This window comes from Heterodontus francisci, chromosome 11 (genome assembly GCF_036365525.1).
Source record: "Heterodontus francisci isolate sHetFra1 chromosome 11, sHetFra1.hap1, whole genome shotgun sequence".
Taxonomy (NCBI): domain Eukaryota; kingdom Metazoa; phylum Chordata; class Chondrichthyes; order Heterodontiformes; family Heterodontidae; genus Heterodontus; species Heterodontus francisci.
In genome coordinates, this window is record NC_090381.1 from 118,738,486 (window position 1) to 118,752,430 (window position 13,945).

At 44.3% G+C, this 13,945-nt stretch overlaps 1 protein-coding gene across 1 annotated transcript in view; it reads right to left on the minus strand.

The window, feature by feature from the left end:
* Positions 1–2,830: 2,830 nt before the first annotated feature.
* LOC137374989 (tumor protein p63-regulated gene 1-like protein) overlaps positions 2,831–13,945 on the minus strand; it is a 221,733-nt gene continuing 210,618 nt past the window's right edge. The window contains exon 5 of the mRNA XM_068041607.1: positions 2,831–4,153. Coding sequence (XP_067897708.1) covers positions 3,959–4,153 — 195 coding nt within the window. The 3' untranslated portion in view covers positions 2,831–3,958. The remainder of the gene's footprint in view (positions 4,154–13,945) is intronic.

Genomic DNA, 13,945 nt, shown 5'->3' on the forward strand with positions numbered 1-13,945 from the left:
TGTGTTCCAATATCTGTCCCCAGTTTGTTCCATTATCTGTCCACCATGTTTTACAATATCTGTCCCCAGTGTGTTCCAATAACTGTCCCCAGTTTATTCCAGTATCTGTCCTCATTGTGTTCCAATATCTGTCCCCAGTTTGTTCCATTATCTGTCCACAATGTTTTACAGTAAATGTCCCCAGTGCGTTCCAATATCTGTCCCCAGTTTGTCCCATTATCTGTCCCCAATGTGTTCCAATATCTGTCCCCAGTTTGTTCCATTATCTGTCCACAATGTTTTACAATATCTGTCCCCAGTGAGTTCCGATATCTGTCCCCAGTGTGTTCCAATATCTGTCCACAATGTTTTACAATATCTGTCCCCAATGTGTTCCAATATCTGTCCCCAGTGTGTTCCAATATCTGTCCCCATTTGTTCCATTATCTGTCCCCAATGTGTTCCGATATCTGTCTCCAGTTTGTTCCATTATCTGTCCCCAATGTGTTCCAATATCTGTCTCCAGTTTGTTCCATTATCTGTCCCCAATGTGTTCCAATATCTGTCCACGATGTTTTACAATATCTGTCCCCAATGTGTTCCAATATCTGTCCCCAGTTTGTTCCATTATCTGTCCACGATGTTTTACAATATCTGTCCCCAATGTGTTCCAATATCTGTCCCCAGTGTGTTCCAATATCTGTCCCCATTTGTTCCATTATCTGTCCCCAATGTGCTCCAATATCTGTCCCCAGTTTGTTCCATTATCTGTCCCCAATGTGTTCCAATATCTGTCCCCAGTTTGTTCCATTATCTGTCCACAATGTGTTCCAATATCTGTCCCCATTTGTTCCATTATCTGTCCCCAATGTGCTCCAATATCTGTCCCCAGTTTGTTCCATTATCTGTCCCCAATGTGTTCCAATATCTGTCCCCAGTTTGTTCCATTATCTGTCCACAATGTGTTCCAATATCTGTCCCCAGTTTGTTCCATTATCTGTCCCCTATGTGTTCCATTATCTGTCCCCAATGTGTTCCAATATCTGTCCACAATTTTTTGCAATATCTGTCCCGAATGTCTTCCAATATTTGTCTCCAGTTTGTTCCATTATCTGTCCACAATGTGTTCCAATATCTGTCCCCAGTATGTTCCATTGTCTGTCTCCAATGTGTTCCAATATCTGTCTCCAGTTTGTTCCATTATCTGTCCAAAATGTGTTCCATAATCTGTTCCTAATATGTTCCAATATCTGTCTCCAGTTTGTTCCATTATCTCTCCACAATGTTTTACAATATCTGTCCACAATGTGTTCCAATATCTGTCTCCAGTTTGTTCCATTATCTGCCACAATATTTTACAATATCTGTCCACAATGTGTTCCAATATCTGTCTCCAGTTTGTTCCATTATCTGTCCACAATGTGTTCCAATATCTGTCTCCAGCTTGTTCCATTATCTGTCCACAATGTGTTCCAATATCTTTCTCCAGTTTGTTCCATTATCTTTCCCCAATGTGTTCCAATATCTGTGTCCAGTTTGTTCCATTATCAGTCCACAATGTGTTCCAATATCTGTCCCCAGTGTGTTCCAATATCTGTCCGCAGTTTGTTCCATTATCTTTCCCCAATGTGTTCCAATATCTGTGTCCAGTTTGTTACATTATCAGTCCACAATGTGTTCCAATATCTGTCCCCAGTTTGTTCCATTATCTGTTCACAATCTTTACAATATCTGTCTCCAATGTTTTCCAATATCTGTCTCCAGTTTGTTCCAATAACTGTCCCCAGTGTGTTCCAATATCTGTCCCCAGTGTGTTCCAATATCTGTCCGCAGTTTGTTCCATTATCTTTCCCCAATGTGTTCCAATATCTGTGTCCAGTTTGTTACATTATCTGTTCACAATCTTTACAATATCTGTCCCCAGTGTGTTCCAATATCTGTCCCCAGTTTGTTCCATTATCTGTTCACAATCTTTCCAATATCTGTCCACAATGTGTTCCAATATCTGTCTCCAGTTTGTCCCAATATCTGTCCACAATGTTTTACTATATCTGTCCCCAATTTGTCCCAATATCTGTCTCCAGTTTGTTCCATTATCTGTCCCCAATGTGTTCCAATATCTGTCCCCAATTTGTCCCAATATCTGTCTCCAGTTTGTTCCATTATCTGTCCCCAATGTGTTCCATTATCTGTCCCCAATGTGTTCCAATATCTGTCTCCAGTTTGTTCCAATATCTGTCCCCAGTGTTTTCCAATATCTGTCTGCAGTTTGTTCCATTATCTGTCCCCAATGTGTTCCAATATCTGTCTCCAGTTTGTTCCAATATCTGTCCCCAATGTGTTCCAATATCTGTCCCCAGTGTGTTCCAATATCTGTCTCCAGTTTGTTCCATTATCTGTCCCCAATGTGTTCCAATATCTGTCTCCAATTTTTTCCAATATCTGTCCCCAATGTGTTCCAATATCTGTCCCCAATGTGTTCCAATATCTGTCCCCAATGTGTTCCAATATCTGTCTCTAGTTTTTTCCAATATCTGTCCCCAATGTGTGCCAATATTTGTCCTCAATGTGCTCCAATATCTGTCTCCATGGCCTGGTGACAGGGATTCTCTCGGAGCGGCACAATGGACTCAACATTTACTGTGACTGGAGAACAGGTACTTGACCCAAGCAGGAGTGAGGACACTGGATGCTGAATATGAATTGCAGCTGCCATGGGGAACAGGGTCTGATGTTGAAAAGTGGTTTAACCTCTGCGTTAAAAGGTCAGGAGGGTGATAAGCGCCAATTCCTCAGAGACTGGACCTGTGACAAAGTGAAGCACACAGACGAGATCATCGATTCCGATTTTATTCAGCCACTGTCCAGAGTTACACTCATTCGTCAAAGCAGCAACATTAAATATCCACAATTTACAGAGAAAGCATTGAAAAATTGCATTAGCATGCAATAAAAATAAGGTGGTCCAGCCATGAGGAATTACTGTAAAAACCCAACTAGTTCACTATTATCTTTAGAGATTCAAACATCCCCCCCACATTCACCCTGTCAAGACTGTTCAGGACTTTATATCCTTCAATTAAGTCTCCCCTCACTCTTCTAAACTCCAGTGAAAACAAGCCCTGTCTGTCCAACCTTTCCTCATAAGACAACCTGCTCATTCTAGGTATCAATCTAGTAAACCGCCCCTGAACCACCTCCAATGCATTCACATCCTTTCTTAAATAAGGAGACCAAAACTGCGCACAGTATTCAAATTGTGGTCTCACCAATGCCCTGTATAACTCAAGCATAACATCCTTACTTTTACTTTCAATTCCGCTCGTAACAAAGGACAGGATTCCATTATCCTTTTCTATTACTAGATTTACCTGCATACTAACCTTTAGTGACTCCTGCACTAGAACACCTAGATCCGTCTGCACCTCAGAATTATTCAGTTGTTCCCAGTTTAAGTAATTCTCTGCTTTTTTATCTTTCTTGCCAAAGTGAACAACTTCACATTTTCCCACATTATACTCCAGCTGCCAGATTTTTGCCCACTCACAACCTATCTATATCGGTCTGCAACCTCATTATGTCCTCTTCACAACATGCGTTCCTACCTATCTTAGTGTCATCTTCAAATTTAGCTACCATGCCATTGCTCCCCTCATCTAAGTCATTGATATAAATTGTAAAAAGTTGAGGCCCCAGCACAAACCCCTGCGGGACTCCACACTTCACATCCTGCCAATCAGAAAAGGGCCTATTTATACATACTCTCTGTTTTCTGCCAGCCAGCCAATCTTCTATCCATGCTAATATGTTCCCCACTGCACCATGAGCTCCTACTTTGCGCAATAGCCTTTTATGTGGCACCTTGTCAAATGCCTTCTGGAAATTCATTCATCAACTTTAATTATAATTGAGATCTGAATGAAGCAGCAATCACAAGACAAAAGAAAGGAAACACACACAGGCCAGAAGTGCAAGCTGACTAGAAGCCCACAGAGCCTCGAGCCAGTGAGTACCCCAGCCTGTTCTGATTACTGATGAAAGACATGACCCCAACATAAGTATCAATGGGAATTGGACGATCCAATATAAGTGCCCCATTGGCCCTGCCAGCGACTGGGTCCATTTGATAGGCTCTTTGAACAGCCTGAGCAAGCTGTGCTTTGAAGTTTTCAAGCTGTAAAAAAAGGGTGGGGAAAAGATTAAGCGTGAGATCAGATCACCAAGAACATACATGTACAAACTTCCATTGGCCAAGAACACGTACTGAAAAAGAATACGATGGTATAGTGGTTATGTTAGTTCAGATGAAAGACTTGCAGGTTGATAAGTAAATTGGCCATTATAAATTACCCCTAGTATAGGTAGGTGGTAGGGAAATATAGGGACAGGTGGGGATGTGGTAGGAATATGGGATTAGTGTAGGATTAGTATAAATGGGTGGTTGATGGTTGGCACAGACTCGGTGGGCCGAAGGGCCTGTTTCAGTGCTGTTTCTCTAAAAAAAAAGTAAGTTCATCAATATGAAAGGCTTCTGGAGAGTGTAAATAATAATGAGTTATTAGTTGACCTTATCCAGACTCCAAGACTTTATCAACAATGCCCTAGCTACACTACAACTGCAACAATAACAGACAACAGACCTGACTCATTAACTCTGTTTCTCTCTTCACTGATGCTGCCAGACCTGCTAATTGTTTCCAGCATTTTCTGTTTTTATTACATATTATTTTAGTGGTTGTTACTCGACGAGTAAAGGCCTGGACTAATGATCTGGAGACATGAGCTCAAACATCAGCACGTAGCCAGGGAAATTAAATTCAGTGGAAGCAGATACGATAGCGACGTATAAGAGACATCTTGACAAATATATGAATAGGATGGGAATAGCGGGATATGGGCCCCGGAAGTGCAGAAGCTGTTAATTTAGGCAGGCATCAAGATCGGCGCAGGCTTGGAGGGCCGAATGGCCTGTTCCTGTGCTGTACTGTTCTTTGTTCTAAATAAATCTGAAATTAAGAGCTTGTATCAACAATGATGACCATTGTTGTAAAATCTGCTGTCCTTACCTGGTCTGGCCTCCATGTGACTCCAGACCTACAGCAATGTGGTTGACTTTTAACTGCCCTCTGAAATGACCTCGCAAGCCACTCAGTTGTACCAAACTGTTACTCTTGCAGTGGTTCAAGAGGGTGGCTCACCACCACTTTCTCAGGGCAATAAATGCTGGCCTTGCCAGTGATGCCCACACAATATACATTAATGATTTAGATGAGGGAACTAAATGTAATATCTCCTAATTTGCAGATAGCACAAAACTGGGTGGGAGGGTGAGTTGTGAGGAGGATGCAGAGAGGCTTCAGGGTGATTTGGACAAGTTGAGTGAGTGGGCTAATGCATGGCAGATGCAGTATAATGTGGATAAATGGGAGGTTATCCACTTTGGTAGCAAAAACAGGAAGGCAGATTATTATCTGAACGGCTATAAACTGAGAGAGGGGAATATGCAACGAGACCTGGGTGTTCTCGTACACCAGTCGCTGAAGGTAAGCATGCAGGTATAACAGGCGGTAAAAAAGGCAAATGGTATATTGGCCTTCATAGCGAGAAGATTCGAGTACAGGAGCAGGGATGTCTTGTTGCAATTATACAGGGCCTTAGTGAGGCCAAACGTGGAATATTGTGTGCTGTTTTGGTCTCCTTATCTGAGGAAGGATGTTCTTGTTCCAGAGGGAGTGCAGTGAAGGTTTACCAGCCTGATTCCTGGGATGGCGGGACTGACGTATGAGGAGAAATTGAGTCGATTAGGATTATATTTGCTGGAGTTCAGAAGAGTGAGGGGGATCTCATAGAAACCTAGAAAATTCTAACAGGACTTGACAGGGTAGATGCAGGAAGGATGTTCCCGATGGTGGGGGAATCCAGAACCAGGGATCATAGTCTAAGGATACGGGGTAAACCTTTCAGGACTGAGATGAGGAGAAATTTCTTCACCCAGAGAGTGGTGAGCCTGTGGAATTTGCTACCACAGAAAGCAGTTTTGGCAAAAATATTTTATGTTTTCAAGAAGGAGTTAGATATAGCTCTTGGGTCGAAAGGGATCAAAGGATATGGGGGGAAAGCGGGAACAGGTTATTGAGTTGGATGATCAGCCATGATCATAATGAATGGCGGAGCAGGCTCAAAGGGCCGAATGGCCTACTCCTGCTCCTATTTTCTATGTTTCTATGTTTCTACCCTGTGAATGAATAAAAATATTTTACAGTCCCACTGACTGAGAACACGTGTACCGATTTCACTGTACACCAAATATCATATGTACAAGGTTTTACTATGCATCAGGACAACATCTCCAGGGTTCCACTGAACACCAACAGCACTTGACCCGGATTGTACCATGTGAAACTGGACTAGTAGGAGGTGCTGACCAGAATTCAGCAGCTGACATATTTGTCGTCCTTTTAAATCAATTGACCAAAAAGCTGACAATTTTCAGCCTCCCAGACTGTCCCAGCAGAGGAATCTCAGCCAATATACATTTTGAAACCATGAGAAACCCATGTCAGCAATTCAACAGCGGAGTTCTTACAGGAACGTCCTCACCTAAGCTGGTGGGGGGAGGGGAATTCTCACTTTAGTGCCCAGTGAGAATCACGGAGAGTCAATCGACTCCCTGATTCACCCCTCCAGTCACTGCTCAATTCACATTCATCCCCATTCACTTCCAGTCTGATTTTCATTTCTATTCAACACAAATTCAAAGTTTAAATTCACCTCCAAGAGTCTAGCAAACATAAGACAAACCACAAGAGTTAGACTGAAGTGTTTGTCACTTGTACATGACACACGAATCCTTCCCATCCCAAACAAACAAAGCAGATTTTTGCCAAAAATACTTTTCTTCTGAAAACAACGCCCTTTGTAAACTGAAAGGAGCTTTGATCAGATTACTGACCAAACATCAACACCATGTAATGCTTGACTTCTCTGCTTACTTAATGACAGTGCTGAGTGTTCACTCTCATTGTAGCTACTCTCGAGTCCACAAGCAAAGAAAATTCTGTACTCCGCAGGAGTACTGCACTGATAGAGCGGCAGGACTGAGGGAGTGCTGCACTGTCAGAGGGTCAGTACTGAGGGAGTGGTGCAATGTCAGAGGGTCAGTACTGAGGGAGCACTGCACTGTCGGAGGGTCAGTACTGAGGGAGTGGTGCAATGTCAGAGGGTGAGTACTGAGGGAGTGCTGCATTGTCGGTGAGGAAGTACTGACGGAGCACTGCACTGTTAAAAAAAAATCTGAAATAAAAAGCTAGCACCAGTAATGGTGACCACAAAATATAAGATTGTTGTAAAAACCCATCTGGTTCACTACAGTCCTGTAGGGAAGGAAATCTGCTGTACTTACCTGGTTTGCCTACATGTGACTCCAGACCCACAGCAACTCTTAACTGCCCTCTGAAGTGGCTTTGCAAGTCACTCAGTTGTCTCAAGGGGAATTATGGATGGACAATTAATTCCAGCCTTGGCAGTGACGCCCACATCCCAAGAATGAATAAGAAGAAAGAGGAGGAAGTCACGGGCTCCATCCTGTGTCTTTGACTTAAATGTAATTATGGCGGAGATTTGCGGGCACTGCACTACTGGTTGGGGGAGGGAGAATTCCAGAATTTGGGGAAGAGGGGGGAAATAACCAATGATGCAATGAAGTCTAACTGGGATGCATTCACATGGCGAGGGTTAGATCTTTACAGGTGTTTTGTAAAAAACACTGATGGCCCAAGGCATTGCCTGAACTGAAGAAAAGTGAGCTAGTTCATTTAAATGCTGTGAGAACCAAATCCGGTTTAGTGACTATATGCCAAAAAAGACATTAGACAGAGATTAAGCATCATCATTTTATTAAAGTTTATTTGCCTGAGGGAAATGTGAGCACAGGTTTAAATTGTGGGAACCAACAGTGACTAACACGTAAAGAATTGGTAAAAAGGTTTGTCTGGTATTGAGGTGACAGGTTGCACAGCTTATTGTTGGCCAAGTGTGTAAAGAACATCAGGCTGAGGAAAACTGGTGCCATTTCGTGCACAATTAAGACAAAACTAGAGAATGGTTAATTGTGAAGAGAACGACAAGTGACCTCAGGAGGACACAGGGAGGTTAATGGATCAGGTGGATAAAATTCAATGTGGAGACATATGAGGTGATACATTTTGAAAGGAGAGGAAATATACACTAAATGACCAAACTTCAAAAGTACATAACTTTTAAAAGTGAGAGGAAAAATGAATCTTCTTCTTCTTTGGCCTCCCTGTCTCTGGAGACAATGGGTAAGCGCCTGGAGGTGGTCCCTGGTTTGTGAAGCAGCACCTGGATTGGCTATAAAGGCCAATACTAGAGTGACAGGCTCTTCCACAGGTGCTGCAGATAAGATTGGTTGTCGGGGCTGTTACACAGTTGGCTCTCCCCTTGCGCTTCTGTCTTTTTTCCTGCCAACTGCTACGTCTCTTCGACTCGCCACACTTTAGCCCCGCCTTTATGGCTGCCCGCCAGCTCTGGCGATCACTGGCAACTGACTCCCACGACCTGTGGTCAATGTCACAGGATTTCGTGTCGCGTTTGCAGACGTCTTTAAAGCGGAGACATGGACGGCCGGTGGGTCTTATACCAGTGACGAGCTCGCTGTAAAAAGTGTCTTTGGGGATCCTGCCATCTTCCATGCGGCTCACATGGCCAAGCCATCTCAAGCGCCGCTGACTCAGTAGGGTGCATATGCTAGGGGATGTTGGCCATCTCGAGGACTTCTGTGTTGGAGATAAGTTCCTGCCACCTGATGCCAAGGATTCTCCGGAGGCAGAGAAGATGGAATGAATTGAGACGTCGCTCTTGGCTGACATACATTGTCCAGGCCTCGCTGCCGTAGAGCAAGGTACTGAGGACACAGGCTTGATATACTCGGACTTTTGTGTTCCATGTCAGTGCGCCATTTTCCCACACTCTCTTGGCCAGTCTGGACATAGCAGTGGAAGCCTTTCCCACGCACTTGTTTAATTCTGCATCTAGAGACAGGTTACTGGTGATAGTTGAGCCTAGGTAGGTGAACTCTTGAACCACTTCCAGAGGGTGGTCGCCGATATTGATGGATGGAGCATTTCTGACGTCCTGTCCCATGATGTTTATTTTCTTGAGGCTGATGGTTAGGCCAAATTCGTTGCAGGCAACCGCAATCCTGTCGATGAGTCTCTGCAGACACTCTTCAGTGTGAGATGTTAATGCAGCATCGTCAGCAAAGAGGAGTTCCCTGATGAGGACTTTCCGTACTTTGGTCTTCGCTCTTAGGCGGGCAAGGTTGAACAACCTGCCACCTGATCTTGTGTGGAGGTAAATTCCTTCTTCTCAAGACTTGAACACATGTGAGAGCAGCAGGGAGAAGAGGATCCCAAACAGTGTAGGTGCGAGAACACAGCCCTGTTTCACGCCACTCAGGATAGGAAAGGGGTCTGATGAGGCACTGCTATGCTGAATTGTGCCTTTCATATTGTCATGGAATGAGGTGATGATACATAGTAGCTTTGATGGACATCCGACCTTTTCTAGTAGTCTGAAGAGACCACGTCTGCTGACGAGGTCAAAGGCTTTGGTGAGATCAATGCAAGCAACGTAGAGGGGCATCTGTTGTTCACGGCATTTCTCCTGTAGCTGGTGAAGGGAGAACAGCATGTCAATGGTCGATCTCTCTGCTTGAAAGTCACACTGTGCTTCAGGGTAGACGCGCTCGGCCAGCTTCTGGAGCCTGTTTAAAGCGACTCGAGCGAAGACTTTCCCCACTATGCTGAGCAGGGAGATTCCACGGTAGTTGTTGCAGTCACCGCGGTCACCTTTGTTTTTCTAGAGGGTGATGATATTGGCATTGCGCATGTCCTGAGGTACTGCTCCCTCATCCAAGCACAGGCAAAGCAGTTCGTGCAGTGCTGAGAGTATAGCAGGCTTGGCACTCTTGATTATTTCAGGGGTAATGCCGTCCTTCCCAGGGGCTTTTCCGCTGGCTAGAGAATCAATGGCATCACTGAGTTCCGATTTGGTTGTCTGTACGTCCAGCTCATCCATGACTGGCAGAGACTGGGCTGCATTGAGGGCGGTCTCAGTGACAACATTCTCCCTGGAGTACAGTTCTAGGTAGTGCTCAACCCAGCGGTCCATTTGCTTGCGTTGGTCAGTGATTGTGTCCCCTTATTTAGATTTGAGGGGGGCAATCTTCCTGATGGTTGGCCCAAAAGTTCTCTTAATGTCATCATACATTCCTCTGATGTTTCCGGTGTCGGAGGCCAGCTGAATATGACTGCATAGGTGTTGCCAGTAGTCATTTGCGCAGCGCCTGGCTGTTCTTTGTGCAGCGCTCTGGCTGCTTTAAGTGCTACGGATGTTAACTCGCTGGGGGCTTTCTTGTAGTTCAACAGTGCAATGCGCTTAGCGGCTATGACAGGTTCCAGCTCTTCATTATGAGATTGAAACCAGTCTGCATTCTGCTTCACACGTTTGCCAAAGGTGGTCATTGCTGAGTCATAGATGGCGTCTCTGATGTGGGCCCACTTGGTCTCTGCATCCCCTGTAGGAGTGTTTTGAAGGGCTTTTTCAAGTGAATTTAGAAACTTATGTAACAGCTGTGGATAAGAAATTCTGTTTGTGTTGATGCGCGGGCAGCCCTTCTGCTTGGAGTGATGCAGCTTCTTTAGTCTGAGTTTAACCTTGCTGCACACCAGGGAGTGGTCGGTGTCGCCGTCCGCACTGTGGAAGCTGCATGTGATTTGAACGCTGTTTAAAGAGGCTCGCCTTGTGATAATGAGGTCCAGCTGGTGCCAACGACGTGATCTTGGGTGCCTCCATGAAACCTGGTGACAGGGTTTAGTGTGAAAGAACGAGTTGGTGATGCAGAGGTTATGATAGGTACACAACTCAAGCAGTCTCTGTCCATTCTCATTCATCCTTCCAATGCCATAGCGCCCATGGCAGGAGGGCCATGAGTCATGGTCGGCCCCAACCCTGGCATTAAAGTCCCCCAGCAGGAACAGATGTTCGGTATTGGGGATGCTACTAATGATATTATGGAGTTCCTCGTACCACTGGTCTTTAGCTTCAGGAGGGGAGCAGAGTGTTGGAGCATAGATGCTGAGTAGGTGTACTGGACCAGAGGTGGTGAGCAGTCGGATGGACAGTATGCGTTCCGAGCCATTTGAGGGAGGCTCTATCATACTGAGCAAAGAGTTTCTGATGGCGAAGCCCACTCCATGCTGTCTTGGTTCTTCAGGATCCCTGCCCTGCCAGAAGAAGGTGTAGTCTTGCTCTCTTAGAGATCCACTCGCAGATTAAAAAAAGTGCACAGGTGTATAATTAGGGAAGTAGAGTATTAAAACAAAGAGTTGAGGCTAAATTTCAACAAACTATTGGTCAGACTGCGGGTAGAACAGTGTGTTCAGTTTAAGTCTCCTCACTTTAGGAAGGATGCAATGGTCATGGAGAGGGAGCAGGAGACATTCACTGAGATGATCCCAGGAATTCGAAGCTTTAGTTATGAACAAAGACTGTAGAAAGTGCAGCTCCTTTCATTAGAGCAAAGGTTAAGTGGAGATTGGATAAAAGTATTCAAAATGATGAACGGTTTTGATGAGAAAAATAGATTTAAAAAAACTATTTCCTCTGGTCAGTGAATTTTGCATGAATGAGAAAAAAAAACAAAAGGAGAGTTGAAGAGAATTTTTTTTTACCCAGTTGGTTGTCTTTTAAAAATTCATTCTCAGGATGTGGTCATCGCTGACAAGGCTGGCATTTATTGCTCATCCCCAGTTGCCCTCAGAAAATGGTGATATAACTGGTTTGCTGGGCCCCTTCGCTGGGCAGTTAAGGGTCAACCACATTGGTGTGGAATTGGAGTCACAGACTGGGTAAGGACGGCCAGTTTCCTCCCCTAAAGGAGGATCCTGGGTTTGCTGGCAGCAGGTGTTCTGGAGATTAATCTTTAATTCCTGGACACTGCAGGACAATCCTGGAAAATTGGCAACTCTAAACTCACACAACAAGGGAAGAGAGAATGGGTTAGGGTGGCAGGGCAGGATGCATGCACAGCTCCTGGCTCACTCTCAGGCATTCGCACAGCAGTACTGCTGGAGAACAGAGCCCATGAGGTCACTCCGCGCACTTAGCTGCATCTTGTCAGCATCTCCGGGGAGACCACAGGATATTGGGCAGAATTCAGAGCAAGTCAGATCCTTGGCAAAGTAATCAAGTCCTGTAATTATATTGGATTCGTCAAACAGGTGGTCAGACAATGGAGGTTTACTGTGGTTCATCTGATCAACTCATCATTCCCCCATGTTCAGTGAAGAAATCATAGAATCACACAGCACTGAAGGAGGCCATTCAGCCCATTGAGCCTGTGCTAGCTCTTTGAAAAAGTTATCCAATTAGTCCCACACCCTGCTTTTTCCCCATAGCCTGGCACATTTTCCTTTTCAAGTAGTTATTTCTGAAAGTTATTATTGAATCTGCTTCCACCACTCTTTCACGTGGTGAATTCCAGATCACAACAACTTGGTGCAAAAAAAGATTGTTCCTTACCTCCAGTCTGATTCTTTTACCAATTATCTTAAATTTGTATCCTCTGGTTACTGACCCTACTGTCACTGGAAACAGTTTCTCCTTATTTATTCTATCAAAACTCCTCATAATTTTGAACGCTTCTATTCAATGTCCCCTTAACCTTTCCTGCTCCAAGGAGAACAATCCTAGCTTCTCCACAAGAACACAGAACACAAGAAATAGGAGCAGAAGTAGACCATTAGGCCCATCGAGCCTGCTCCACCATTCAATACGATCATGGCTGATCTTGGGCTTCAATTCCACTTTCCTGCCCACTCCCCATATCCCTTGATTCCCTGCAAGACCAAAAATCTATCTATCCCAGCCTTAAATGTATTCAGTGATGGAGCATCCACAACTCTCTGGGGTAGAGAATTCCAAAGATTCACAACCCTTTGAGTGAAGTAATTTCTCCTCATCTCAGTCCTGAATGATTGGTCCCTTATTCTGAGACTGTGTCCCCGTGTTCTAAATTCCCTGACCAGTGGGAACAATCTCTCAGCTTCTACCCTATCAAGCCCTTTCAGAATCTTGTACGTCTCAATTAGATCACCCCTCATTCTTCTAAACTCCAGAGAATATAGACCCAATTTACTCAGCCTCTCATCATAGGACAACCCCCTCATCCCAGGGACTAATTTAGTAAATCTTCACTGCACTGCCTCCAGTGCAAGTATATCCTTTCTTAAATGTGGAGACCAAAACTGCACACAGTATTCCAGATGTGGTCTCACCAAAGCCCTGTACAATTTTATTAAGACTTCTTTATTCCTGTACTCCAAACCCCTTGCAATAAAGGCCAACATGCCATTTGCCTTCCTAATAGCCTGCTGCACCTGCATGTTAACTTTGTGCGTTCCTTGTACGAGTACCAGTTTCACACCTTTTAAAAATATTCTGCTTTTCTATTTTTACGACCAAAGTGAACAACTTCACACTTCCCTACATTATACCCACTTTCCATCTTGTTGCCCACTCACTTAACCTGTCTATATCTTTTTGCAGCCTCTCTACATTCACCTCACAGCTTACCTTTCCACTTACCTTTTATCATCAACAAACTTAGATACATTACTCTCTGTCTCTTCTTCCTAGTCATTAATCTAGAGTGTAAATAGCTGAGGCCCCAGCACTGATCCTTGTGGCGCTCCAATATTCACTGCCTGCCAACTTGAAAATGCCCCATTTATGCACACTCCTCTAGCTTCCTGTCTGTTAACCAATCCTCTATCCACGATAATATATTACCCCGCAATGCCATGAGCCCTTATCTTGCATATTAATCTTTTATGTGGCACCTTATTGAATGTCTTTTGGAAATCTAGGTATACTACATCTACAG